The sequence below is a fragment of the Lepidothrix coronata genome, unplaced genomic scaffold (genome assembly GCF_001604755.1).
Source record: "Lepidothrix coronata isolate B3197 unplaced genomic scaffold, Lepidothrix_coronata-1.0 Scaffold2, whole genome shotgun sequence".
Classification (NCBI taxonomy): Eukaryota; Metazoa; Chordata; class Aves; order Passeriformes; family Pipridae; genus Lepidothrix; species Lepidothrix coronata.
In genome coordinates this window covers 7,452,674-7,475,741 of record NW_016690182.1, presented here as the reverse complement: position 1 = coordinate 7,475,741, position 23,068 = coordinate 7,452,674, and the positions used below count along the sequence as shown (strand labels likewise).

At 45.4% G+C, this 23,068-nt stretch overlaps 1 protein-coding gene across 1 annotated transcript; it reads right to left on the bottom strand.

The window, feature by feature from the left end:
- Nucleotides 1-232: 232 nt before the first annotated feature.
- On the bottom strand, nucleotides 233-14,284 carry F9 (coagulation factor IX). The gene is made up of 8 exons (XM_017817300.1): nucleotides 14,150-14,284; nucleotides 11,142-11,305; nucleotides 10,769-10,793; nucleotides 8,659-8,772; nucleotides 6,877-7,005; nucleotides 4,573-4,811; nucleotides 3,930-4,047; nucleotides 233-997 (listed from the first exon to the last, which is right to left on the bottom strand). Exons 1-8 carry the CDS (start codon nucleotides 14,214-14,216, stop codon nucleotides 450-452), a joined length of 1,404 nt encoding a protein of 467 aa, XP_017672789.1. The 5' UTR covers nucleotides 14,217-14,284; the 3' UTR covers nucleotides 233-449.
- Between the last annotated feature and the right edge of the window lie 8,784 nt (nucleotides 14,285-23,068).

Sequence of the window (23,068 nt, the reverse complement as noted above, 5' to 3'; positions counted from 1 at the left end):
GTCCTAGAGCAGGAGGAGCATTTCTGCTGCCTGTGATCCATCTCAGCCTGGCTCATGTGAAAACATCTGGCCAAGAGCAATGTGGGTGCACTGCTGTGCGTGTTCACCTCCCTCATGGACTCCTACTACTGGGTTGATGGTGGGTGCTGATGTCTGAGGCACCAGTGCCTGCTGGGCTTCCCTTGCCCACAGTGCTGTGTGGCATTCCAGTGCATTCAGGAATACAGTCATGGACCATTAAAAGGGCTTTTTATTTCTTTATTACCATGTTTTCATTGTGTTCTCTTAACTTTTGCCTTCCAAGAGCAGAGGTTATTTCATTTAGAAATGTTTATTAAACTGCAGTGATTTCTCAAAAACATGGAGATTGCTATGGGTCTCTCTTCAACTAACCAGTCCATCCCCCAGCACAGTGTAGCCTCCCCAGCACAGCATAACACTCCTTCGGGTTAGGTGAGCTTCGTGTTTTGCTTTATCCACTTCACATACTTGGAGACCCTGGTGTAGATGCCATATTTGCCTGGCTTGGCACATTCCTCACCCCAACTGGTGATCCCTGTGAGAAACCAGGTGCCCTCGATCTCAGTGGTGTAGGGCCCTCCGCTGTCCCCCTCGCAGGTGTCCTTGCCCCCAGATGGGTAACCTGCACAGAACATGTTCTGCAGGATGGTGGTGGAGGTGCTCTTGAGGCAGGTCGGCCGGTCAACAAAGGGCACCTTGACGACCTGGAGGGTGGTGGCCGGCCGGCCACGGTAGTGCAGGCGGCCCCAGCCGCTCACCGTCCCCGTGCCCTGCTTCAGCAGGGCATTGGTGAACTCCCGGCTGCCGAGGCAGATGGGGGTGACGTAGCTGTTGAAAACGAGGGGCTCGTCCAGCTCCAGGAGGGCAATGTCGTTGTGGTACTCGTTGATCGAGGCGTCGTACGTGGGGTGGGGAAGGGCTTTCACCACTTTACGCCGCTGCTCTGTGTGGTCATCCTCCCGAGTGTTGTGTTCACCTGCGGAGACAAGTGTGACTTGGGCTTGATCCCTCCGTGGCCGGACCAGTGATCATGCCATGGAGAGGCCATGCCAATGCAATCCCAGCCCAGCCAAGTGGCTGCAAAGAGCTGAGCCCTCGGATTGCTGGGAGACTGGTACTGGCCAGGCTACTTGCTCCTTCTCAAAGGGTGCTGGAGGTTTCCTCACGGCAGTGCCTCCTCTGTCCCTGCAGCTGGCAGAACCTGAACCCACTGGTGTGACACCAGGCACACATCGTCCAATCATGTGCCAAAGATCCAGATGTTTTGCCAGAGTTAGTAGCAATGTGGCTGTTTTGGGGATTTAGCACTCTCAAAGAGGGGATGTTGTTCTTGTATCAAAGGCAACAAAGCCCCTTGATGAAAAATCTTGGTTTAAAATAGATAATTTATTAGGAAAAGAAACCTGACCTTCCCTTTTCTAAAACCACACAGCCACGGGGCAGAATGGGGTGCAGGAGGCTACAAAATGCCACATCCTGGTGCTCACAGGTGCCTGAGTTTCCACCGCCCGCCCGAGGCTCAGCTGCTCGCAATCATTGCCGGCAGCTTCAGGTTCCTGTGATTGAGTTGCGGCAGCCTGTTACCTCCCCTCCCGGTTTGTGTAACAGGTAGAGGGAAAGGAAAATGTTCTGTGGTCTCAGGTCGGCGAATGGGCAGATCTGGGTCTGCCTGTAGCTGTATCCCTTCTCCCGCCCGCGTGCTGCCTGTGCTGAAAGCTGGAGAGCAGGATGACTTTTCCCGATTGCTTTCTCGCAGCCCCAGAGGCGCAGGGTGCGTTTAACCCCTGCTGCGGGGCTTCTACACGCTCTGCTGTGATCTCCAGAATATACCGTCTCCTCTAAACAATATCTGCAGCACCGCTGGCCCTGTCCGTGTCCTGTGCCTGCTGCGGCTGCCTGCGAGGAGCAGCACGGAGCCTGCGAGAGAGGTGAGGTGGATTTCTGCGGTCACGCTAATGCTGGCGAAGGTGGGAGGGGTGGCTGGTGCTGCCGATGTGCCGATGTTCTCTGGGAGGGGTTGTTTTGCGGCAGAGTGTGAATGTCAGCTCCTTTGCAGGCTGTGTTTGTACAGTGTAAATGCAAGACAGATGTGGGGGAGACTTTCAGATGGTTTTTCTTACATTACAGCTGCTTGCTACTGCTGGGGACCTAAAAATGTGTTTCAGGGATTGAAGTGGAGAGGCAAAGAAGTACAGGGGAGGGAAATGCCTCTCCCACCTCCTGCTATAGATTTTTGGGCCTCCTAAGATGTTATATACAAAGCACAAATGGATGTGAAGAACTCTGACGTTGCCCGTGCTGTGTACGTGGTGCAGGCACAAATTCAATAGTCCCTGGAGCCCTGCACAACCATATTTTGCTTTCTTGACTTGTCTGGCCAAAATTCTGCCCTGGAAACCCAGCAGTGCCGCAGAGTGGTATGAGGGGAGAGCAAGGGGACTTGGCTGATAACATATCCTAAATGGAGGGAGTGTGCGATGTTCAGGAGAGAGCCTGAAAGGAGAGGCAGTTTGCATGCATGTGCAGCAAACACAAAACTTCTGTCGAGGTGGAAATGTGCTTTTTAGGGGGAAACTGTTTCTGCGTTGGGCATTTTATGCTTTTCCACATTAAGAGGTGCAAGGCTGGACTTTGTGCTCAGCTTTCCAGCAAAACTGCCTGGAAATAGATAGCAAAAAAAGCTGTGTGCAAGCTGTGAGCCTCATCCTGCCAGGACCTGGCAGTAGTGCCCAGCCCCGTGGCAGTAAGCCTCCAAAGTCCAGCCAGGCACACTCAGGAGCTTCACCTTGTTAGCATGGAAGATGAAGATGCAGCTGGAGCCCTTTTGATGAGCTCGTTTGCGGAGGTATAAACTCAGTCTGTCAAGACTGAGATAAAATGTTATTTTTGTCACTACTACATTTCATAGTGCTTCAACAGAAAGCATGGATCTTCCATGCCTCCTCTCAGTACTGCTGGTAGCAATTACTAACCATGTCACTGTCCCCCTCCTGTACCTATTGGTGTAACCTATGTAAATATTTATACAGGGAAGAAACAAATAGTTTGGGGAAGCTGATTCTGCCACAGCTATGAAATGTGGCACCTTGATGCTCACCAAGGCCCCACGCTGAGTTATCAGCAGGCTTCCTAGCAGGAGGTCTGGCACAGTTGGGTGCCACCAGTCAGGGGGAAACACCATTTTTCAAGTAGATACACATTTGTCTTTTTAAGTAGCAGCATAACCTGTTGTGCAGCCTCCGTACAGGGCCTGTGTCTTAAGTCCCCAGAGATCCTGCTGTACAAGCACACTTTCCCACGTGCCAGCCCGGTTTCTCTACCTCAATACATAAATTCTATTTACTTTTAAAAAGTTAGGAGCAAAAGTAGTCATCTTTTCCTTGCAAGGAGGTAGTCAGGTGACTGATGCTCCTCTTGAAGCAGCCACACAAATCCTGAGAGTTCTCTGAGAATTGTATGAAAATGTAGTGTGATCTCCAAGATCAGAACTCTCCAGTGAGGCCTGTGTGGCCAGTAGAGATAAACATCCACCACACCAGCTCACGAGGCAGAATTTTAACTGAAATCCATAGGGCTTTAAAGTATCCTAGATGTCTGGCTCAGGTGAGCTTGCCTGTGGTCAGGTTGAACTGTGTATACAGTTTGGTCCAGCAGCTCCATGGCTTTGGGACCAAGGCTAGACCCAGCTCACTGCTCCCACCAGAGGTGGTGGTACTTGCAGGGACCAGGTTGATGAAATTCTGCAACCTGCAACTGGGGCCCTTGTGCCCTATAGCAACTTGTGCCACGCTGCTGCCCACCAGGATGGTGTGGATCAGTGTTCTGTGCAATGCCTTGGCCTGGCCTGTGCAAGTCCTGTCTCATGTCCCTCCCCTGCTCTCTGTCCCAATGCTGCCTGAGGTGCTCACCTGCCACAGCAGAGATGTCAAGGCCTTTCTCCAGGCAGTGCGCTGCTGTCACCACCCATTTCTCGTTGATGATGGATGCGCCACAGAAGCCCTCACCATTACTGTCCAGCAGGAGAACCTGTGGAAGCAGGAGGATATCACACCCATGCGTTTGTGTAAACCTGAACTAGCAAAAGGTGTCCCTGCCCATGGCAGGGGGTTGGAACTAGATGATCTTTAAGATCCTTCCAACCCAAACCGTTCTATGATTCTATGATCTGCTGAAACCGATGGAGCTAAAAACTGAGCTGTGTTGTTCCTTGCAAAGCTCCGCTTCCTCAGTCTTCAGCCTAATTTTGGTAAATTCATGGACTACTGGGCAATTTGTTGCTGTAGCTCAAAACCAAATCCTTTGTGCCCCACCAGGTAAAGCTCTTGTGGCTTTTTTGCCAGGGTAGACCCCCATCCAGGCAACTTTTTTTGCTGTGACATAAAACCGTGTACAGAAAGAAACTGTGTTCCTGTTAAACTTGAGACCTAGTGCTATTCTAACTTCAGAGATGGGCTTTGGGTATTTAAAAGTAAGATGATCCTGCCTTCAGAAAGAAATAAGTTAGCAGAGCGACTGCTAGGGTTACAGGAGGGTTGCAGAAATAGCTGGTACCTGCCAAGGCACCTCGCCTTTCATGCTGTCTGTCCCGCCGACAACCCGGGTGCCCTCCTTAATTATCGGTGTGATTTTCGTGGTGGCAGCAGTGCTGGTTTCCGTGATGTTGTCGAGCACCTCGTCTTGAGCATCCTCATGGTCATCGCCGGTTATGTTCCAATTCTCAAAGGTGTTCATGGATCGGGTGAGCTTGCTCTTTGCTTCAGGAGCCGTGATCTTCCCACAGGGATACGGCACTGCAAGCGAAACAGTCACAGTTATGACTGGCTGTGTCATCCTGAGAGTTACAGCAACTGAAGGAGAAGGTGAGAAGGCAAATGCTGCCTCATCTCAGCACCCTGTTTTGGACTGACATGGGAGACACATGTCAGTGGGCTGACCCTGTGCAAACATGCCTGTGCCTTTGAGCCGCAGTGCGGGTAATATGTAAAAGTAGCAAAAGCATAAATTGTTTCTGGGCTTTAGAAATGACATCCGAACAGTTTTAAAAATGAAAAAAGCTTGTTTGTTGAGAATGCACGCCTGACAGGCTGGGGCAGCTGTGCCTTCTTTTGGTGGGATACTGTGGTGCATACCTGGGAGGCTCATGTTGGGCAGCTGGGCACTTGGCTGGCATTTCTATGGCAAGTGACTCCAGAACAATAAATGTCCAGCTGGGAGAGGACAGGAAATAAGATCTGCCAATTGTACAGATAATCCTGCTTGGCACCAAGGTGAGGAAAACATTAATAAACTCTTTCTAGGGTTGTAGACTTTCTCTGTTAATGAAGAGCTCATCTGCAGGCTTGTTTCAGACGAGTTCTTTCCCTTTCTCTCCTATGCAATGTGTGCTGAATTCCTGCTGATAGTGGCAGTCAAAATAGTAAATAGCATCAGGCATTGTCTTTCATCTGAAAAGCTTTTGACAGCACTGAGCAAACATTAGTGTAAAATCAGATGTGAATGTGGCCTATGGAGATTTCATCCTTTATTGTTAAACAGCCTGCTTTAGGAACAGGACTTAAATAAGTGTTGAGTGATGGCAAGTGCTACCCCTGAGGTTAGGCCAGGAAATGAAGGTTTCAGAGCCAACAAAAGCTAAGCTTTTGCAGGAAGGGCAGTTACCCAACCTGAAAGATGATCTTATTGCTAACAGTAAACCTTTCTGGTCCAGTGAAAATGATACAGCATGTTGGGCAACACAGGCCTGAGATCTTAGTTATCTCTGTTAACAGGACTCCCAGCCTAAGATACTTCCTACACTGATTCCTGAAAGCCAGCACTTCCAAGAGCTCAAAGAGTTCCTGGCTATAGCTGTCAGATCTTAGCAAACTATCTCACCTGTGTAGGTGCCTGCATGCAAGCTCGGATGTGCAAACCTGTTACACTCAGGTGTTAGAAATATGATAGCATCAAATGTTAAATTGACTTTATATGACAAAATATTTGTCTGCAAAGTCTCCTCTCTCCTCTGCCAGATGTGTTTCTGAGATGTTCATGCCCAATTAACTTGCTGTGTTGTAGTGGGTTGGGTCTGCACATGTCTGTGTAGTTATTGTAACAGCTCAGAAGCAAGGTAAAGCTGGGGAATATAGCAAGAACCAGCTATTCTTTAGGCCTTTATGAAGCTTTTCCCTTCCACCCCACTTGATACCACAGCTAAACCACCTTGTTTGACTAGTTGTTATTGAGGGTCTCTGGGTGTAAATACACACTGTTGGGAGGACACACCACAACAAAGCTTTACTTGTATCCACCCAACTCAGATAATTTTAACTGGGTAATGACCAGCCATGAAATGGACTATCAGAAGGATTTACAGTTAGAAAGATCATATTTTGTTCTGAAAAAGTCCAAGGCATCCTCAGCGTAGAAGTAACCAAACAGTAGCTCCTATTGGAAGAACATGGGAGTGAGCTCTGGCTGAATGGATGCTGGTATAGCTGAACATCACTTTTCTGCCTCCAGAAAACTACTGATCCATATCTAGAAATATAATGTGGCTGCAGGTGGGAGAGTAGTCTGTGCGAGCAGCCACCTAAGACAAACATTTGCATTATGAACAAATTCCTGGACAACTACCCTCCTTCTCTACCCACATAGGCTACAAAAAAGGTGTTTAAATTGAATCCTCTGAGCCTGACCCCACATCTGCCTTTGGGAAAGTGCAGGGTCAGGTCAGGCTGTTTACATTTGCTAAGCAGGAAAACAAGTCTGGTTTCCAACAGGATATTGCATTTCTATGAGATTCATGTATCTAAATCCAGGGCAAGACCTTGAAAACTTTAACCTAAATATCTTAAAAATAGTTTAAGAGTTAACCTGTAGGTTCACAGGACTTTCCATCTTCATGAAGTCTATAGCCAGCAGCGCAGGAACACACAACCTTCTGTGGTGGGTCATGACTGCAAAAGTGCTTGCAGCCTCCATTTTTGATAGCACAAGTGAAGTCTGAAAGGAATTAAAATGAAACTGTGAGAGTTTTTTCCAAATACAACTGGTCAGACGTTTGTCTGTAAGGAGATCATCCTTCCAAATCACATCCCTGCTCATAATGAAGGAGCATCAGGCAATTCTTCAAGAAGGCGGGTTGAGGAACCTATACAAGGCCCCCAGAGTCCTGGCACAGTCTCCTGCCTCCAACAACTGCGTGCTCTCTGAAATTTGGCAGCCTGACCCTGAGGGACTCCTGCAAATATTTGGTTACAAGCCACGTGATTTCCCTGCTGTTGTTCTGCTTTCCTCCCCCTGTGCTTACAGCAATCCAGTCCCAGTGTGGATGCTTGTAGAGAACACCATGTGTCAGATGGGAGCAAACCCTGAACCCAAGCAGGGCTTTGTCCTGGGATTATCACTGGGCTCTGAGTTGAAATCTCCAACAAAGCCTTATGTTCTTCCTGACATACCAATAAATCGTGGCAGCCTGACGTGGAAGACCTATTTCAGCTGGATGTTTGATGAAACATGTCCCAGCCTGAGGCAGAGCAAGATTCCCATGACTTGCACCTGCCTTTTCCCACCCCACCTCTCACTCCTCTGTGGAGGGAACACCATCTCTTGGAGGTGCGAAACCACTGATCCGCAGAGGCCCTTGCAATTCTCAGTGAGTTTTCAAATAACTTCACAGCAGATTAACTCCACTCCTACTTCCTCAAGGACACCTCCCTTCCTGTAGCCATTTTAATGCCATCATTTACTATTTTTACAGAGCTTCTCTTCACGCCTCACTTCTAGCTCTATTTTTGCTCCTGTCTCACTTCCACAAGAAATCTGCAATGAGACTATTTAAATTTGATGCAGCTTTGAAATGCTCTTTTTAACGTACACTCCTCTCTTGCCAGAGCAGAATCACAACTAGAAAGAGAATCTTTTATTAGTGCAGTGAGTCTAGCACATTATGCAAGTTGCACAGCCCCTGATTATATTATAAATATAAGAGCTGAATATCCCTCTTGCTTAAATTATCAGCTGTTTGGTTTTCATAAACTCCTCAACCCATCAGGAAAATATTTGCCTTTTGTTTGCCTTCAGAATCAAGGTTGCTGCTGATAATTATAATTATGAATTCAGTGGAGTGCTGTGGAGAGGAGGTTGAGATAATCCTGTCCCGCTCAGCACCTGCTGTCCATCCTGGCATGAGAAATGGAGAGGGGGAGTGGGAGAATGGGGACCCCATTGGGGTCAGTGGAAAACTCTTGCTTTCAGTGGGTGAGAATGCTGTCCCTGAACACTGACAGCCCCAGAAAGGCTTGTGCTGGGAAGATAAAGGAAGGTCTGTCTGTCAACATTTGCACTGGCAGCCACAGCTGAACAAAAGACCTTGAGCCTGAGTCTCCATTGAACCCTGCATAAGAGCAGGTGCTCAGAAGAGGTGGACCTGGGACGTGACCAAGGGCTGGAGAGGACAGAAATATCTGCTCCTGTATCCCCAAGCATGTCCCCCTGCAATCCCATTGCCAACAGGCTCAATTTATGCTTTTCTGCAGTGCCCAAAGCAAAATGTGCCTGAAACACTCCTCAGTAGGATGAAACTCTGCGCCCGCTTTGATCCCATGGGATTTCAAGGAGAGCAGAACAATCACTGGATAAGCCCCCAGTACATACCTATCTCACAGTTTCTGCCTTCATACCCAGCTGGGCACCAGCACACATAGGAATTTATTCCGTCCTTGCACACGGCTCCATTTTTGCATGGGTTGGGGTTGCACTGATCTCCATCTTGGAGAGAAGACAGGAGAGTTAACAAATATGAGTGTCCACCATGGCTCATGCCAGTCATGTACTGGAGCCTTGCTCTGTGCAAGCCTTCTACTAAAGCTGAGCAAGACATTGCATTGCTTCCTTCTTTGTAAGGAAAAATAAGTCAGATCCTGGCACCCAAGTGTGCTGACAATGTCAGCGCTGGGGTAACATCATCGGCTCTTTACCCAGAGTCCTAACTGTGTACCCTGTCCTATGTGGGTCAGTTCTGCTCCTTTCCGTAGAACCCCTCTTCAGTCACCCTCATGCAACATCTCAACAGGACCTCGTGTCTTGGCCAGGTTAGACAGACAAATTTAGAAGGTTTGCTTCCTCAAGAGTGGTTAGAGTATCTTAATCTGGATTATTTTAACAGTACTGTCTGTTCTGTGAAAATTTGGATCCGTCCATTTGGGTTTGGAGACCTCTCTGTGCATTAGGATTGAGAACCTTCATCATTGCTCTTTCTTTCTCAGTCTTGTACTACTATTCATTGGTCGAGATTTTCCCTTCCATGTCAGAGCTTTTATTTTCACAGTTGCCTACAGCTGATAAGCTGAAACTTTAACAAAAATACTCACTATTGCAAAACTGGTGATCTAACACTGTGAAAGAGTAAATCGGTGATATTAAATGGCAGGGAATGCCCTTTGAAATGCTTATGCCAAGACACAGAGGAAGGGGAAGGCCTTGCTGAGTTTTGTGTCCTGCCAGTAAGTGTGGCAGTTCATGGTGCTTTCAGGAATGGGTTGAAATGTAAAACTGCAAACAGGAACAAAATGGTTTTGTCTTGTCTAAGTTATGGTGTTGGGGGTTGCACATAACGTGAGGATTGCAGTTGTTGCTCCCTGGTGAGGGCAACTGGGGCTTAGATGTTGTGCAAGGGATGAGCTCCTGTGGGCTACACATGTTGGGAATAGCAGCTTGTAAACTGAACAGTAAATCAGGCACTTTAGATGATAGAGGAATATATGGCATTCCTTACTTTTTATGAGCTAATTTGTGGCAGAGAAACAAACTTAGTGTTGAATTTCATCAGCTGTTTTTTCAGAGGACAGTCCTACAATGCAAATGTAACTTTTTTATTTTATAGTCTGGACTGAATAATCTGAATTATTTAAGACTTTTTAGTGAGATGTTCTGGGCACTTCGCCAATCTACGAAGCAGTTCATTTATTGAAATGTCCTTAAAATTAGTTTCAGATGTTGTAGTGGGCATTGAAATCTTTTTGTTAAGGGACTGAGGAGTCCTTGGAGGTGGAGACTGAAAAGGAAAAAGAAAACAGTGAAGAAAGGGTTTGTGAGCAATGGTGTGAATTGCAAACAGCTGTTCGCTGTGATCATGTCGAGGCTCCACTTTAATATGGCATTTCTAGGGATTCACGCTGTGCTTTCATGAGGCTGGGCCTTATCTGGAGACCTCTGCTTGAGAACAGAGCATTTGCTGTTTGCTGAAGGGGTGTTAATTATTGCTGTGGTGTTTTACTCTATAACAGCTGAAAGCAGAAGCCCAGAGCGTGACCTGGGCTCAACGGATCCTGTGGTCTGTGTGAACTGGTTTTGTTCCGTGAGGTTTTGGAAATCTGTTCCAAAAAGCCTATCTGAACAAAGTAAATGCTAAGACTTTTTTTTTTTTTTTTNTTTTTTTTTTTTTTTTTTTGGCTATTTTGGTCATAACAAGTTCAAAACAGCCCAGCCCGTCTTTAGAGCCTCCATTCATAGGAATGTTGGTCTGTTCCAAAAAGCCTATCTGAACAAAGTAAATGCTAAGACTTTTTTTTTTTTTTTTTTGTGGCTTGCCATTTCTATACCAACAGGACAGACCCAGGCTGTTGGTGGCTGCAGAATTTAGGGTGCATGGCTCTGAGACATAACAGTTGCTGGATGCTGGAATACATATGTTACAATAACATCTGCTATTTATGCACTGAGAGATGAATATTAATCATTTGAACAGGAAGAAAGCAGCTCTTACCAACGTATGTTTTCCAAAACTCCATCTGCAAAGGGAAGAAAAAAAAAAAAGAAAAGAAGTTTCCTTTGTTTTCTAATTTCTGGGCACTGTCTGGCTGAAGTAGTACAGGGATGACTCCAAAACTGAAGGAAAAGACTTGCAGAGAAACCACCCTCCATAATCCCAATAGTGACCCACAAAGCCTTTAAAGCAGTTCCCCAGCCCAAGAGATGGATCATGAATGAGAATCAGCCATGCCAGATGCTGCTCTTGGCCCTGCAGGTTTTCCCCTTGCTGTTCATTCCTCTTCCCCCTCTGGGACTCACCTGAAGGGCTTGTAGAGGTGTGGGCAGGGGGGAACAAGGTGTTGCCATTTTGCAGCAGTGACACTCACCGTTTTCTCTTGGTTTTCAAATACTTCTCGGGCTTCTTCAAAGCTGCATTTTTCTTCCATACATTCTCTCTCGAGGTTCCCAGGAATAAACTCTTCTAGTCTGTTTGAGTTGGCTCGTTTTTGCCTCTGCAGAACTGAGCTTGCCTCTTTGTTCTCGATGAAGACTGCGATTTGAACAGAAATAGGTGCTGGAGAGCAGCACGTGTGGTACAGCTGGGATGGACTGTCAGGGTTTTGTTCTACCAGAAGGCAAGCCCTTTTCAGGCATCCACCTTCCTCTTGCCCCATGGCCAAGGACATTTCCTGAGTGTTATCATCTACCTGATGTTTCTTTGATGCCCAACTTAAGTGCAATCCAAAGCATCAAATTTGGAGAATCAAGTGTCAAAATAGTCAATAGACAGAAATGACTGACAGCAAGACAGTGATTGGGAGCCCTGAAGTTTGATGCTTAAAATACCCCAAAGCAGAGGGTGTAGCTCCTATTACAGATGCACAGACTGGAATAAGCTGTTTGAGAGGGGAAAATAGTAGGCTTTTTCATGCTGCTACTTGGTGAGGTCTTGTTTGGATGCAGAAATTGTCCTGCTTTAGCTGCCTCTGCCTGTTTTGGCTGTGAAAGGCTATTTGCCTCTGCAAGCAGCTGCAGCCCTTGGAAGGGACGGGCCATTTACTTCTCTCCCTGTTCCTCCTCCTTGCCCATGCGCCTGGGTCCCACCATTTCCTGCTGACAGAAAGGGTGGCATGAGCCTTCCTCACCCCCTGGGCTTTGTCAGGTCAACAAGGGTGCGTGCATCCTTCAATGGGCTGGCCAAGCTCCTGGGCCATGCGTCCCATCAGCAGAGACAACAGCAGCTGCCATCCTGTGGCAGCCTCCTGCCAGAGTTTGCTTCTGACTCCCTTCTCAGAGAACCCCATCTCTGCTGAGGACTTATTACCCCATCCCACTGCTTTAAAACACGTTGTTCGCCCAAAGGAGCTCCCCACTTTGCTTCCCCAGCTTCTCCTCTCTCTCCACCCTCCCTTAGCACTCGCAGCGTGTCCCTTTTTGTCACCAGATGGCACGGTAGAGCAGCTCTTGGAGCTGCTGGTGGCCACCCGGGACACGGGCCCTCATCTGAGGGCTCTGTGCTGGTAGGGGGTTGGGTACCTGTTGGACTGACCCCTCTGAGGGCTAAAGAGAGCGTGAGCTCAGCCAGGTGGGCATACAGGAGAGTGAGGAGTGAGTACCAGCCACTTGTCCCATCTCATTGCTAACTCCCGCACCCGATGCAGAGCAGACCCCAACCTCACAAAGCCTTCAGGTCCTCAGCTTTGTTGAGCTCTCATGAGCCCCAGGCAGGTTGGTCTGATTGACACCATTCCACTGACAGTGTAACAAGCCCCTTCACTGTCAGATCTTTCTGCAAGAGACTGAACTAACAGCTTTTAGTCATTGTACAGCAAGGTTGCACCTCTGCCTTCCTCATGCCAGTGTGGTTTTTGTTAAAATGAAAAGCACTGACCTCTGATGAAGCAACGCTTGTTTTAAACATTGCTGGTCCCTTCACGCTTGTTTTAAACATTGCTGGTCCCTTCCCAGCTTCAGGGTTTACGTGTGGGACATGAATGTACACCTAGGTTGGCCTTCCCAGCTGTGTGGCTGCACACCCTGGCTGGGGGAGACCTGCCCTCTTCTCCTCTTGGCATGGGCTTCAGCCTCCAGCTTGACCCCAAGCTGGGCTAGAAAGGCTCAGGTGGGAATGATGGAGCAGCCTTCTTTGGTTTTGTCACCCTGTTGGGCTCCCCACGTGCTCAGTGCCCAGGGAACATGGTGTGGGCACAGCTGGACATTACCCTGCATGGAGTGAGGCAGCTGTGTCAGGCATGCTCCTTCTCTTCCCAGTGGATGTGCCAGGCACCTGCTGTAATTAACCCATTTAATGGAGGGAACTCATTTTAATGAATGCAGTTTTACCTTCCCTCATATCCCTCTAGGTTTTCTCCATTGCTTACTCATCCCACATGCTGCTTTACAATCAAAACTTGATTTGGACTGAAGGTTGCAGGCGCCATGGGGTGACAGGAATGGCGCTCACCTGGCTGGAGACCATCCTCACACTAAGAATACACTCACACATGATTTACCAGCTTCTGAACCAGTATCTGATAGGGTAAGATGAGTCTCTGGGCCAAGTGTTGGGGGGGGCACACCTGTCCTGCCAGCTGAGTACTGTATTTTATAGTGGGTACACCTGAGTGGGTGGTGGTACCAATATGAGGTTCTGCTCACTTTTCACTGCTTAGCAAACATTTTGGAAAGAACCTTTTTTTAACCTGGTACTAGCAATGCTTTAATGAAAGAAGAAAGACCAGCCTTGCAGCAAACAAGAACTCACACTGGATGTGAACCAGACTCTGCTGGAACTGTTGCTGCTACAGATAAATCAAGCAACAGCCTGCATTACTATGTGTGATTGCCCACATCCATCAACTGCTCTATCTTGTCTACAGTTTTGGCTGCATCTTACAGTCTTTGTTAAATTCACGCTGGGCTTAGCTTTAAACAATCCTTGCAGTGGCAAATCCAATGACTGTTTTATGGATGTGAGCACTTGTTTGTACTCCAGGACAAAGTGATGGCGCACAAAGATGTGTGGATGTTACTCCGTGAGCAACTGTCTCCCCTTTTTAGCTTCTGTGTGTGTGTATGTGTGTGCATTCTAAAATGGCTGAATCAAGCTCTGAAAGCTTAAAAGCTGCAAAAAAAAGCTAAGAAAAATTCCATTCTTAAAATTAATCCCTGTGACACAGTCTGTGTAAAATCAGCATAAAAACTATTATTTCATTCCCAAGAAAAGAACCAGAGCTTTAAGGAGGAGCTATGAAATGCAGCAATCCCTCTGAGCTGTCCTCTCTTATAAGACTGCACAAGCTGTCCCACTGTCAAGTGACAAACTCTCTTTGCCAGTGTCTGTAACACCCAGTACCCAAAAGTGAAGGATTTTCTAGGTTTTAAATGGACTCACCTGTACTTTCATCACCAAGACAAGCTGCCAGAAGACAAATGAAGAGTATGAGGGGGATATTTGCCATCTTCTTCCCACCGCCCAGACCTCTCGCTGACAACTTGTTCGTGTGGTGGAGCTCAGTCAATAGTTCCAAAGTGCAAGTGGCTGTTTATTGACTCTGGGTAACCCTTTAATTTAAGGTCCCCAGATGTGCCATTGCTGAAGCTTGAAATGACAGCTTGGGTGCTATTGGAGGGGGCACGTCCACGTGCAAGAAACAAGCCAGGTTTTTGCAGTCCTTGGGCTCGTCTTCTGCTGTGTGGGATATTACTGCCATGTGTAGGGGTTGAGTGTAGCTCAAGAATAACTTAATTGAGCTTCAGAGAACTTCTTTAAAGCACTGAATTTCCCATTCCTACCCAGGGGATGTTGACCATATGAAAGTCAACAGTAGCATTTTCAAAGACTTCACCACAGTCCATGTTTCATCAAAAAGAGCAGGTGCAATTCCCTTGAAGATGACTCTACAGATAATGTTCCCTCTCAGAGACCAGGCATCCTTGGAGCAAGGCTGTGTCAACCAGGATGGGTTACCTAATTAAAAACCTGGATGAAGTGAGGTGACTGGTCCATTATCCAGGTCTGCTGGGGCAAACCCTGGACACATAGGGAGTTTCCTAGGTCCTGTACCTGAGGCTGCAGGAAGGAACCTGCTACTCGGTGGCTTGGACACTGGCTGGTGTAGGGATGTGCTGAGAAGTGACATTCTGGAGCAGGGAGAGCAGGCAGGCTCCTGGCTGTGGAGAAGCCTCTGCCCAGGGTAGGTCTACAGGCTGCTCCTGATCCACACTGGCCAAAGAGTACACTCAAAGGAAGGGAAGATGAGGGAAATAGGAAAAATAGTAGGTTTTCATACAGAAAAGAAAGGGTGAGGGTTTGCATGAAAGCATTCATATTTAGTGGAGGGTTACTTACAACTTTTAAACCCCATCTCTTCCCTTCTTCTGACTTTCCCTCAGTATGAAGACCTATTTCAAGGTGAGTAATTGCTTTTGGGAAAACACTGATTATTGTAAAAAAAAATAGATAAATGAAACATAAACTTCTGGAAAAGCCAAAACTGTCCCCCTGACCTCCCTCCTTTGGGGAGCTGTAAGGAATGTAAGACAAAATCATTCCTCCCACTCCAGGGAGTGCTTGTGGGCTTTCCACCAATAACCTGTTCCTCAAAACCTGCTTCCAAGTTTCTGCTTCTCCCCCCACTTCACCATGCACAGGGCAGAACTGGAATCCATCATTGTACCTGTGCACATTTGGGGCTTGCCCAGCTACCAAAAAGTCTTAGACAGAGATGTTTTAAAGCAGAACTCCATTTGTAATGTGCTGGTTATGCTATTGCCTTTTGGTATTGGCTTAGCTCTAGTACTAGGCTTGGGAAAAGCAGCAAGAACCTCAAGGCTCTGATGGCTTGTTAAAGCAGGGGAGCTGGAAGAGGGGATCTGGTAGGTTTCACTAGTTTCCAGCAAAGCAAGATGGATATTCTGCTGTTGTCAGTGCAAGGGTATCCCACAGTGTGCTTCATGGTGCTGTGAGTGTTCACAAGCAGGCAAACACCACCCAGAGAAGTGTCTTCCAGGCTGGAGAGCTATTAGTTTCTATGAGGTTACAATAATCCTTGGGTAGTTGTTCAAGTGTTTGCTTGAGCTTATGAACCATAAGTTCTGTGCACTCAGTCCAAAAAATTAAGAATGTTCCTTCATGAAGCAAATGGGAGAGACATTTATGGTTGCATGGGTATTTGGAGTTACTTTTGTATACAACACAGACTGATCAGCTGCAGGTAAATAGAAGATTCTGAATGTGAGTTAAAGCCTCGTGAGATCCGTGTTGCCTAGGTGGAAAAAATCCTTTATCTTCCCTTTCTTGAGCAAACAAAAGGTCCTGAAACCTATAATTCATCTTGTTTCTTCTTGCTTCATTTGAAACAATCTTTATTCATCACTGACAGTAGCTTTTGTTATCAAATTTCTGTGGTAGATAAATGAGTTAGGATGAGGTAATGTGCTGTTGATGTAAATTGAATGCAAAGTGAAGAAGGTAATGATCATCTCTCATTTTCCATGCATAAGAAAATGCAAATGTGAGAAAATAAATTGAGTTAAAATGCTGAAACAATACATCTCCTATCAATAAAGAGGAGTGTGGAGAATGGTCTGCCATAACAAGGGATAATTAGAATCTCATTACCGTAAATATTTTACTTCAGAACATAGGTCAGTCAAATTATTTTAGGTTTATAGTGCATATTTCCCTTGTAATAGTATTTGCAACATTATTGCCAACTAATCTTCACAGAAAATGCCAACATCATTAGAATAAACATAGCTATTAATACAAATAATTTCTATTGTTTACTACTATTGCTGACAACTTCTGGGGTACTAATTTGAAGGAAAAGTCCTTCTTTTTATTTATTTTGCACACAAAATCCACAGAATTGTGATCCCCATCATGGGCACTTTGGAGATGAAAGCTTTGCTCTTCAGCTGGATGACATCAATCAAATCTGCATATATTTTGACTTATAAAGAAGGTATTAAAAAAGAAGGGTACTTAAAAAACACACCCAAATCATGTTCCTTCTTATTAAATAGGATTCCTGCAGCAATGAGCTGTTAGGAGATGTCTCTTTTTATTTGAGGTGTTAGGTTTAGGGTTTTTATTGAAAAATGGCCCTTTTTTTGTTCAAACAGAACCATCACACACTTGTGGTTGCTGGGCCTGTGTTTGTGTCCAAGGCAGAATGAGCTGGCAGAGATGTAGGGCAGCATATTCCTGGCAGGGCCACCACCTCTGGCTTGGGGACTTGCTCCTCTTTCAGAGAAGATCCCTGATGCAAAGTGAAATGAAGTTTATGAGAAATCAGAACAAGAAATCTATTTCCATTTTAATCTGATAGATTTTTTTTTAAAATGTGCTCTGGCTGCACTGATCAATAATGTTAAACAGTCTGATAGCTTGAGGATCATGTTAAAGGATTTTTCATAATCTCCCTTGTCTCCAAATGCACTCTTTTAAGTGAAAAATCCTCACTCAAAGCCCTTAGCAATTTATCCTTGCCCTCTACACAGCTGTGGTAAGTAATCTTTCCTTAACCAACAGCAAACAAGTCATTTCTGACAAAAAAAAAAAAAAAAAAAAGCCAGGGAAAGTAATGCTTGATCTTTGTTTTCTTATTCTTTATTTGATCACTTTGAAGTCCCTGGCTTTTTCTGGAGCAGTGAGTGTGGGAAATTATCCAAATATAAAAGTAGCATAGGCATGGAGTCCTTTGCAGTGCCAAACATTCTGCTGTAGTGATTAACATGCTGGAGAAAGTACCAATTCTGCTAAAAGTACCAATTTTGCTAAAAGTCCTATAACTTCTATAGGTACTAAGGTGTATTTGTACATCAGTGACATTAGTGACCTACCCCAGGTGAGGATGTGCCCTCAGCTTTCCAGGATGCAGAAGCCTTGTTCCTGTGGTGGTGGCTCTGGGCTGGTGGGGATGCAGGCACATGGAGATGCTGCTGGTGACTTCAGTTCTGTGCTGTGTGAGGGGTACTGAAGCCAAAGGAGGGGTCTGGCTTTGGTGATGTGAAATAGCAACAAGGACCAACTTTTCAGTGATGGCAGCAGACAGTTTGTACAGGAGCAGTGTCGGCTCTCCTGTCCCTGAAAGCCTCTCCTCTCATCCATCTCAGGGCTTTCAGTTCTGTGTTGGGCATTTTTTCTCTGTTTTTATGCTTCAATAGTTGTGCCAAGAAGCAGGCTCCCTTGCTGAATTCCCCTAGACACATCCATGGCAGTTAGCACTTTAGCTCCGTCCCTCCCATTTTATTCCGTTTTTAATTAGACTCCAGAACAGGAGCACAGAGCAAACTCTGCTTTCATCTGGGAGATCCTGTGGCTGTGAAATATTTACAGGAAGTAAATAACTGTCAGAAAGTAAATAAGTCCCTGACTCTACATGAGTGTAAAGATGTTTTGAAACAGTCTCATTCAAATAAAAGCTCCTCACTTTGAGTGGCAGTAAGAAAACAGCAACACAGGCAAAAAATCCCCAATGTAGAAGATAGACACAATTACTAATTCATGGGGCAGCACGTTTCACAGTAGCAGCTTTAGTATCTTTCTTTGCAGTTTGATTTAAAATAGGCCAGATTAAAAGGAAATCTGGATTTGGTTTGGTCATCATCTTTTCAGACAGTGGAGTGCAAGCACGAGTAGACGCTGCGTGCTGCTGAAGTCACTCTAAATTTAGAATTCACCATCTCCACTTCAAACTCTGGATAAAGCAGTGAAAAAGCTCAGAGGAGGCAGCAGCTCTTGCAGGTTTTGATGGGTCAGGTAGATTAACAAGCTCAAACATCAATGTATAGAGCAAGAACTAAATTAAATATAAGCTGCAAAGCTGGGTTGACACTGTGTATTGGCACGAGATGACACAACCCCTGTCAGGCCAGGCACATGTGTGGGATGGAGGCTTGTCCTGCCCCAGGCTTGCATCCAGCTCAGCTTGTTTCCTTCTTCACTGACAGGAAAGGATTAATCTTGCCTTGCTCTGATGTGAGGAGGGAGGTGTGTCTCTTTCTCTCCTTTTCTCTTGAAAAGCAGGCTCAATTGACAGCTCACACTATCAGACAAACTTTATTTTTGGATATTAAAGCTGGGGTGAAAGGAGTCTCAGCTAGCACATCCAAACCCACCACCATAGCCAAAGCCCTTCCACTTAACTCCACGCAAAGCTTAAAATAATAACATTCAGTGTTGTCCTTTTGACCATTTTTTATGTCAACATTTGTGAGTATTCCCTTGTTCATTTTCTTTGCCTTAACCATCTGAATTTTCTATCTTCTACTTGTACAAGAGCATCCTTGTGTCCTATTCACTTTTTCCAGCTCCTTTTCTTTCTACTGTCTTTATAATTTGTCCTTTAGGGACAAAACTCTCTGTGGTATCAACACTGATATCTGAGGGGAGGATATGCAGAGAAGACAGAGGGATATTTCTGATATGTACATCCCTAATTGATTCCACTAGGCAGCTCCCCAAGTCACAGGCACTTTGAAGCAGTGGCACTTGAAATTTATCCTCTACTTAATAAATGTGATCTTAGAACACCCCTTCCAGCTGATTGACTTGAGAGGGAACTGGAGAAGATGAGAGCCCTCCCCATGACTCCTGGACCTGCTGCAAGAGGCAGTGATAGTTAAGATTTAGAGAAAGGGACTTCACAGTCTCCATTGTCTGCTCTCATCAACACATATGATGAATGAAACCACCACTCTGGCTCCAGGGGGAGACACTGATTTTTCTCCTGAAATCCCAGGCCCATCAGAGGTGTATGATAAGATGAACAGTTAAGAATGAATTGGCATTTCTTGTGAGTGTGACCTACTTGGGTTTTCTCTTCTGTTCCCTGACCTAGTGCCCTGCAGTGCTTCTGCTAACAGCATTCACTAATGGATGGTTGGATGCTCTGACTTGCCAGTTCTCACAAAGCCAACAGGGCTCTGCTATGAAGGTTAATTTGCAGCCAAATCCACCAGGAGAGGTAGCCAAACTCCTCGGCACAGCTTGGGCACTACTTTGAAAATTCAGGAAGGATGGTAGTTGAGAACCCAGGATTGCTTTAGAGGGGTGATTTTCACTGGTGTAAGGTGCAGTCACCTCCCAGATGGAGGAGGGAACCTGCTGACATAAAGATCTGTTGTGACTCTTTGCAGGTGAGTTTTCCACTCTTTGGTGCAATGCAGGCACAGAAGCTTGGGTTTATCTTCCTGAATTTAGTCTCCTAATTTGAATTGCCAAGTCAGGGATCACAGACTCTATAGCTGCAGGAAAGACACACTTCTGGAGGCTCAGAGACTCAGAGATCAGGCACTGGGGATATGGCTGGGCTTTCTCGTTGTGTTGACTCCATGGGAATTGTACACACCTACACTCTGAGTGCAATGGGAAAATGACACCTCAGTGTCCATTTCTGTTTCATGCTTATAAAGTCAGGCCTATGCTTCATTCAGAAGATATTGGGAGCCTTGACAGTAAGAGGATGGATGGACAAAAGGATGCAAGGGGCACATAAGGGCTTCAACCTGAGGTGATGATACCAAGTGCAGTGGTGCTTCATCAGATTTGCACTGGCTGAACTTTTAGTTGAAGTTGCAGATGCCCTGAAAGTTTTGCATTTAATCTAATACAAAGTAATCCTAAAGAGCAGCATTCCTGTCCTATCTGAGGAAATTCTCTGTCTTGGTCTGGCCAGTACTCTTTGCAATTAAGGTTATACAACTGTTTGAGCTGAAGCCTACTGTAAACTTCTTAAGAGAAATATCTCACATGGAAATACAATCAGTTAAAAGATGCAATGTCTAATATATGACACTTTTTCTAAATTAGGCTTATCTCTGAAAAAATTCATGAGTTCTACAGCTCAGGCTTAGATCATAATTTGAAACCTTAAAGGATTATCTCAGAAATCACAAAAAGCATCTCCCAAGGGTTTTTGATGGGTGCCTCTTCACATCAGCTTTTTATCTTTAAACCTGTGTCAAACTCATGGAAACATGAAGAGTTTGTGATGTGTGCTTCTTCTAAAAAGCATTACAGCTCTCAGCAATGAATCCTGATTTGACAGGTAAATGTCAAATGCTACATATGCTCTTCCTATAATGAATAGGGACCCGAGTGTTTGTCTTCAAGGTGTCCCATCTTACTCAACACAATCTTACTCAAGTTGTCCAAGAACCGATCTTGATCTTGCAGGTTTAGGGCCAAATTCTGCTAAATGGCACCTAAAATAGCAAGTTATCCCACTTTTCCACTACTCACTCCTTTTGAGGAGATCTGTCAGCTCCCTCTGTCCCCTCTTGGGGGGAGTGTTGCTGCAATCCCTCTCTTCTTTTCTTTCTCCCATATCTGATCCTATATAATTCTGATCTCCTGCATGTCTCTAAGGCTATCATAGTACTGTTCAAGTCAGCTTAGTCATAAGCAGTCCTTAATCACAAAAAATCTTTTCAGCATTAATATAATAGAAAAATTCAAACAGTGCTTCTTGCTGTTACGGTTATTTGCACCAGTGCAAGGCCAGGAGACAAAACTGCTGTGTCAGCATGGGAATAAATAACCCCCTGGGACTGGAGGTGAGCAAAACTGAACCTCAGGCCTCTGTATTCTCTGCTCCTGGTTTCAGATACTCCTGGGAGGTAAATTTGAGGAAAGAAGCTCAACGCTAGTAAATATGTTTGACCTATGCCCTGGCTGTGGGTAATTTACAACACACTTGAAAATCTGATCTGGGTTATGTCGAATTCACAGAAGTTTATTTCCAAGGCAGTTATTTATAGACTACCTTCCTGGCTCTTGGGTTCCGTGGGGAAGTGTCTGAGCAATCAGCTCTCTGAGCAATCCCCATAAAATTAAAATTTTCAATTTTAATGGTGAATAAACAGTTTAGGGGAAATGAAATATTATCCAACAAATCCTTCCTTTCACTTAAAGCTCTGAGACTTTAAATATTTATTAGCAGTGTCTCGACTCTGCAGTGATGTTAAAAGGTTCAGCCCCGTTCTAAGGAGGGAAACAATCCATTCGATTAAAAACAAAGAGAAAATGCCACTTCAGATTACAGTGTTTGGAAAAATGATTGGCACTTTTGTCTTCTATGTAGTACAGTTAGAATGGAGTTTGGGATTTTTTCCTTCCTTGAACCTCCTTTGCCCTACAAATTTTTGTGGTTCTTTCTCATGGCTTGATCCTGTAGGAGCAATGCTGGTGTTTCTCTGGGCAGATCCACCAAGTTGCTCCCCAAATTGAGTTCTTCATGTACTTCATGGTCTTCATTTCAGATGGGGGGCCCTTGGAGGCTTATTGTTCTATTTTAAATTCTGTTTTTCCCTTGCCTTAGCTATGTAGGAAACAACTTGTTGTAATCTCAGAGGACAATAACTTGAGAGGTTTGGGAAATCTGGAGAAACTTTATCTCGCCGTGCGCTGATTGAACTACCTGTACTTTTTCTTAAAAAAAAAAAAGAGAAAGAAAAAGAGCTTAAAAACTTAAAAATAGTTCTCTACACAGTAGTGAGCAGAAGGAAGACGTGATTAATGAACAGGATTTCAAATTTCATTTTCATCAAATTGTCAGCTGCAAAAGAACCCCCCTGAATTGGTAGTGCAAATGGAGCTGCCATTGCTTTGCCTGGGGAGGTGGCTGATACCTTCTGGGAAGAGGGGAGTGGTGAAAACCTTCATTTAAAATGTGACTTCCCAAAGAAAATTATCTCATGGTAGAAAATGGTCTTATTTGTAAGTTTCTGAGAAGTTCTGTTCTGTGAAAGTTGTGGGGTTAACCACGACTAGAAGGACCATGGCAGGTTGTTTTAGCAGTGAATGTTTAAGAAGTTATTCTTATGGGAAAGTCCTGCATTTTTGTGTGTGTGCCTGCACCCCATCAATACATACAAAATTTAAAGGAAATAAGGGCTTCACAGAGATCATCTGTACCAATGTACAGGGAGAGGAAACCTCTTCAACGAGAATCCACAGTGAAGAGGCAGGGGAGATGGAGGCACTGGAATGACAGTGCAATGAAATAGTTTCAGAGCCAGGACAGAGAGCCCTGGTTTTGTAGGGAGCTGATTCAGCTCCCTGACCCCTCTCTCAGGCTAACTCCCTTGTGATAAGACCAGCAGTGTTTTTGGAGGGTCTGTACAGGACACAGTGTGTTCCTGTCATGCATTAAAGCTCCCCTATACTGAATTGTCAGTGAAATTCTCTGGGAGATGGAGCAATAAAAAGCTTGATAAAGGAAATATTATCCATTAAATGAGATAGGTCTTTCTCACAAGTGTGGAATTTATTTGCTTATCTATGAAAAATCTGGGTAATGCA

Bases quoted from the DNA above. Each gene is read 5' to 3' on its own strand.
- F9 (XM_017817300.1), bottom strand. From the start codon at position 14,216: ATGGCAAATATCCCCCTCATACTCTTCATTTGTCTTCTGGCAGCTTGT. The intron at 7,006-8,658 runs GTATGTACTGGG...AATTCCTTTCAG, and splicing joins AGGCAGAAACTGTGAGATAG to ACTTCACTTGTGCTATCAAA. The intron at 998-3,929 runs GTGAGCACCTCA...TTGTCTCCGCAG, and splicing joins TGACATCTCTGCTGTGGCAG to GTGAACACAACACTCGGGAG.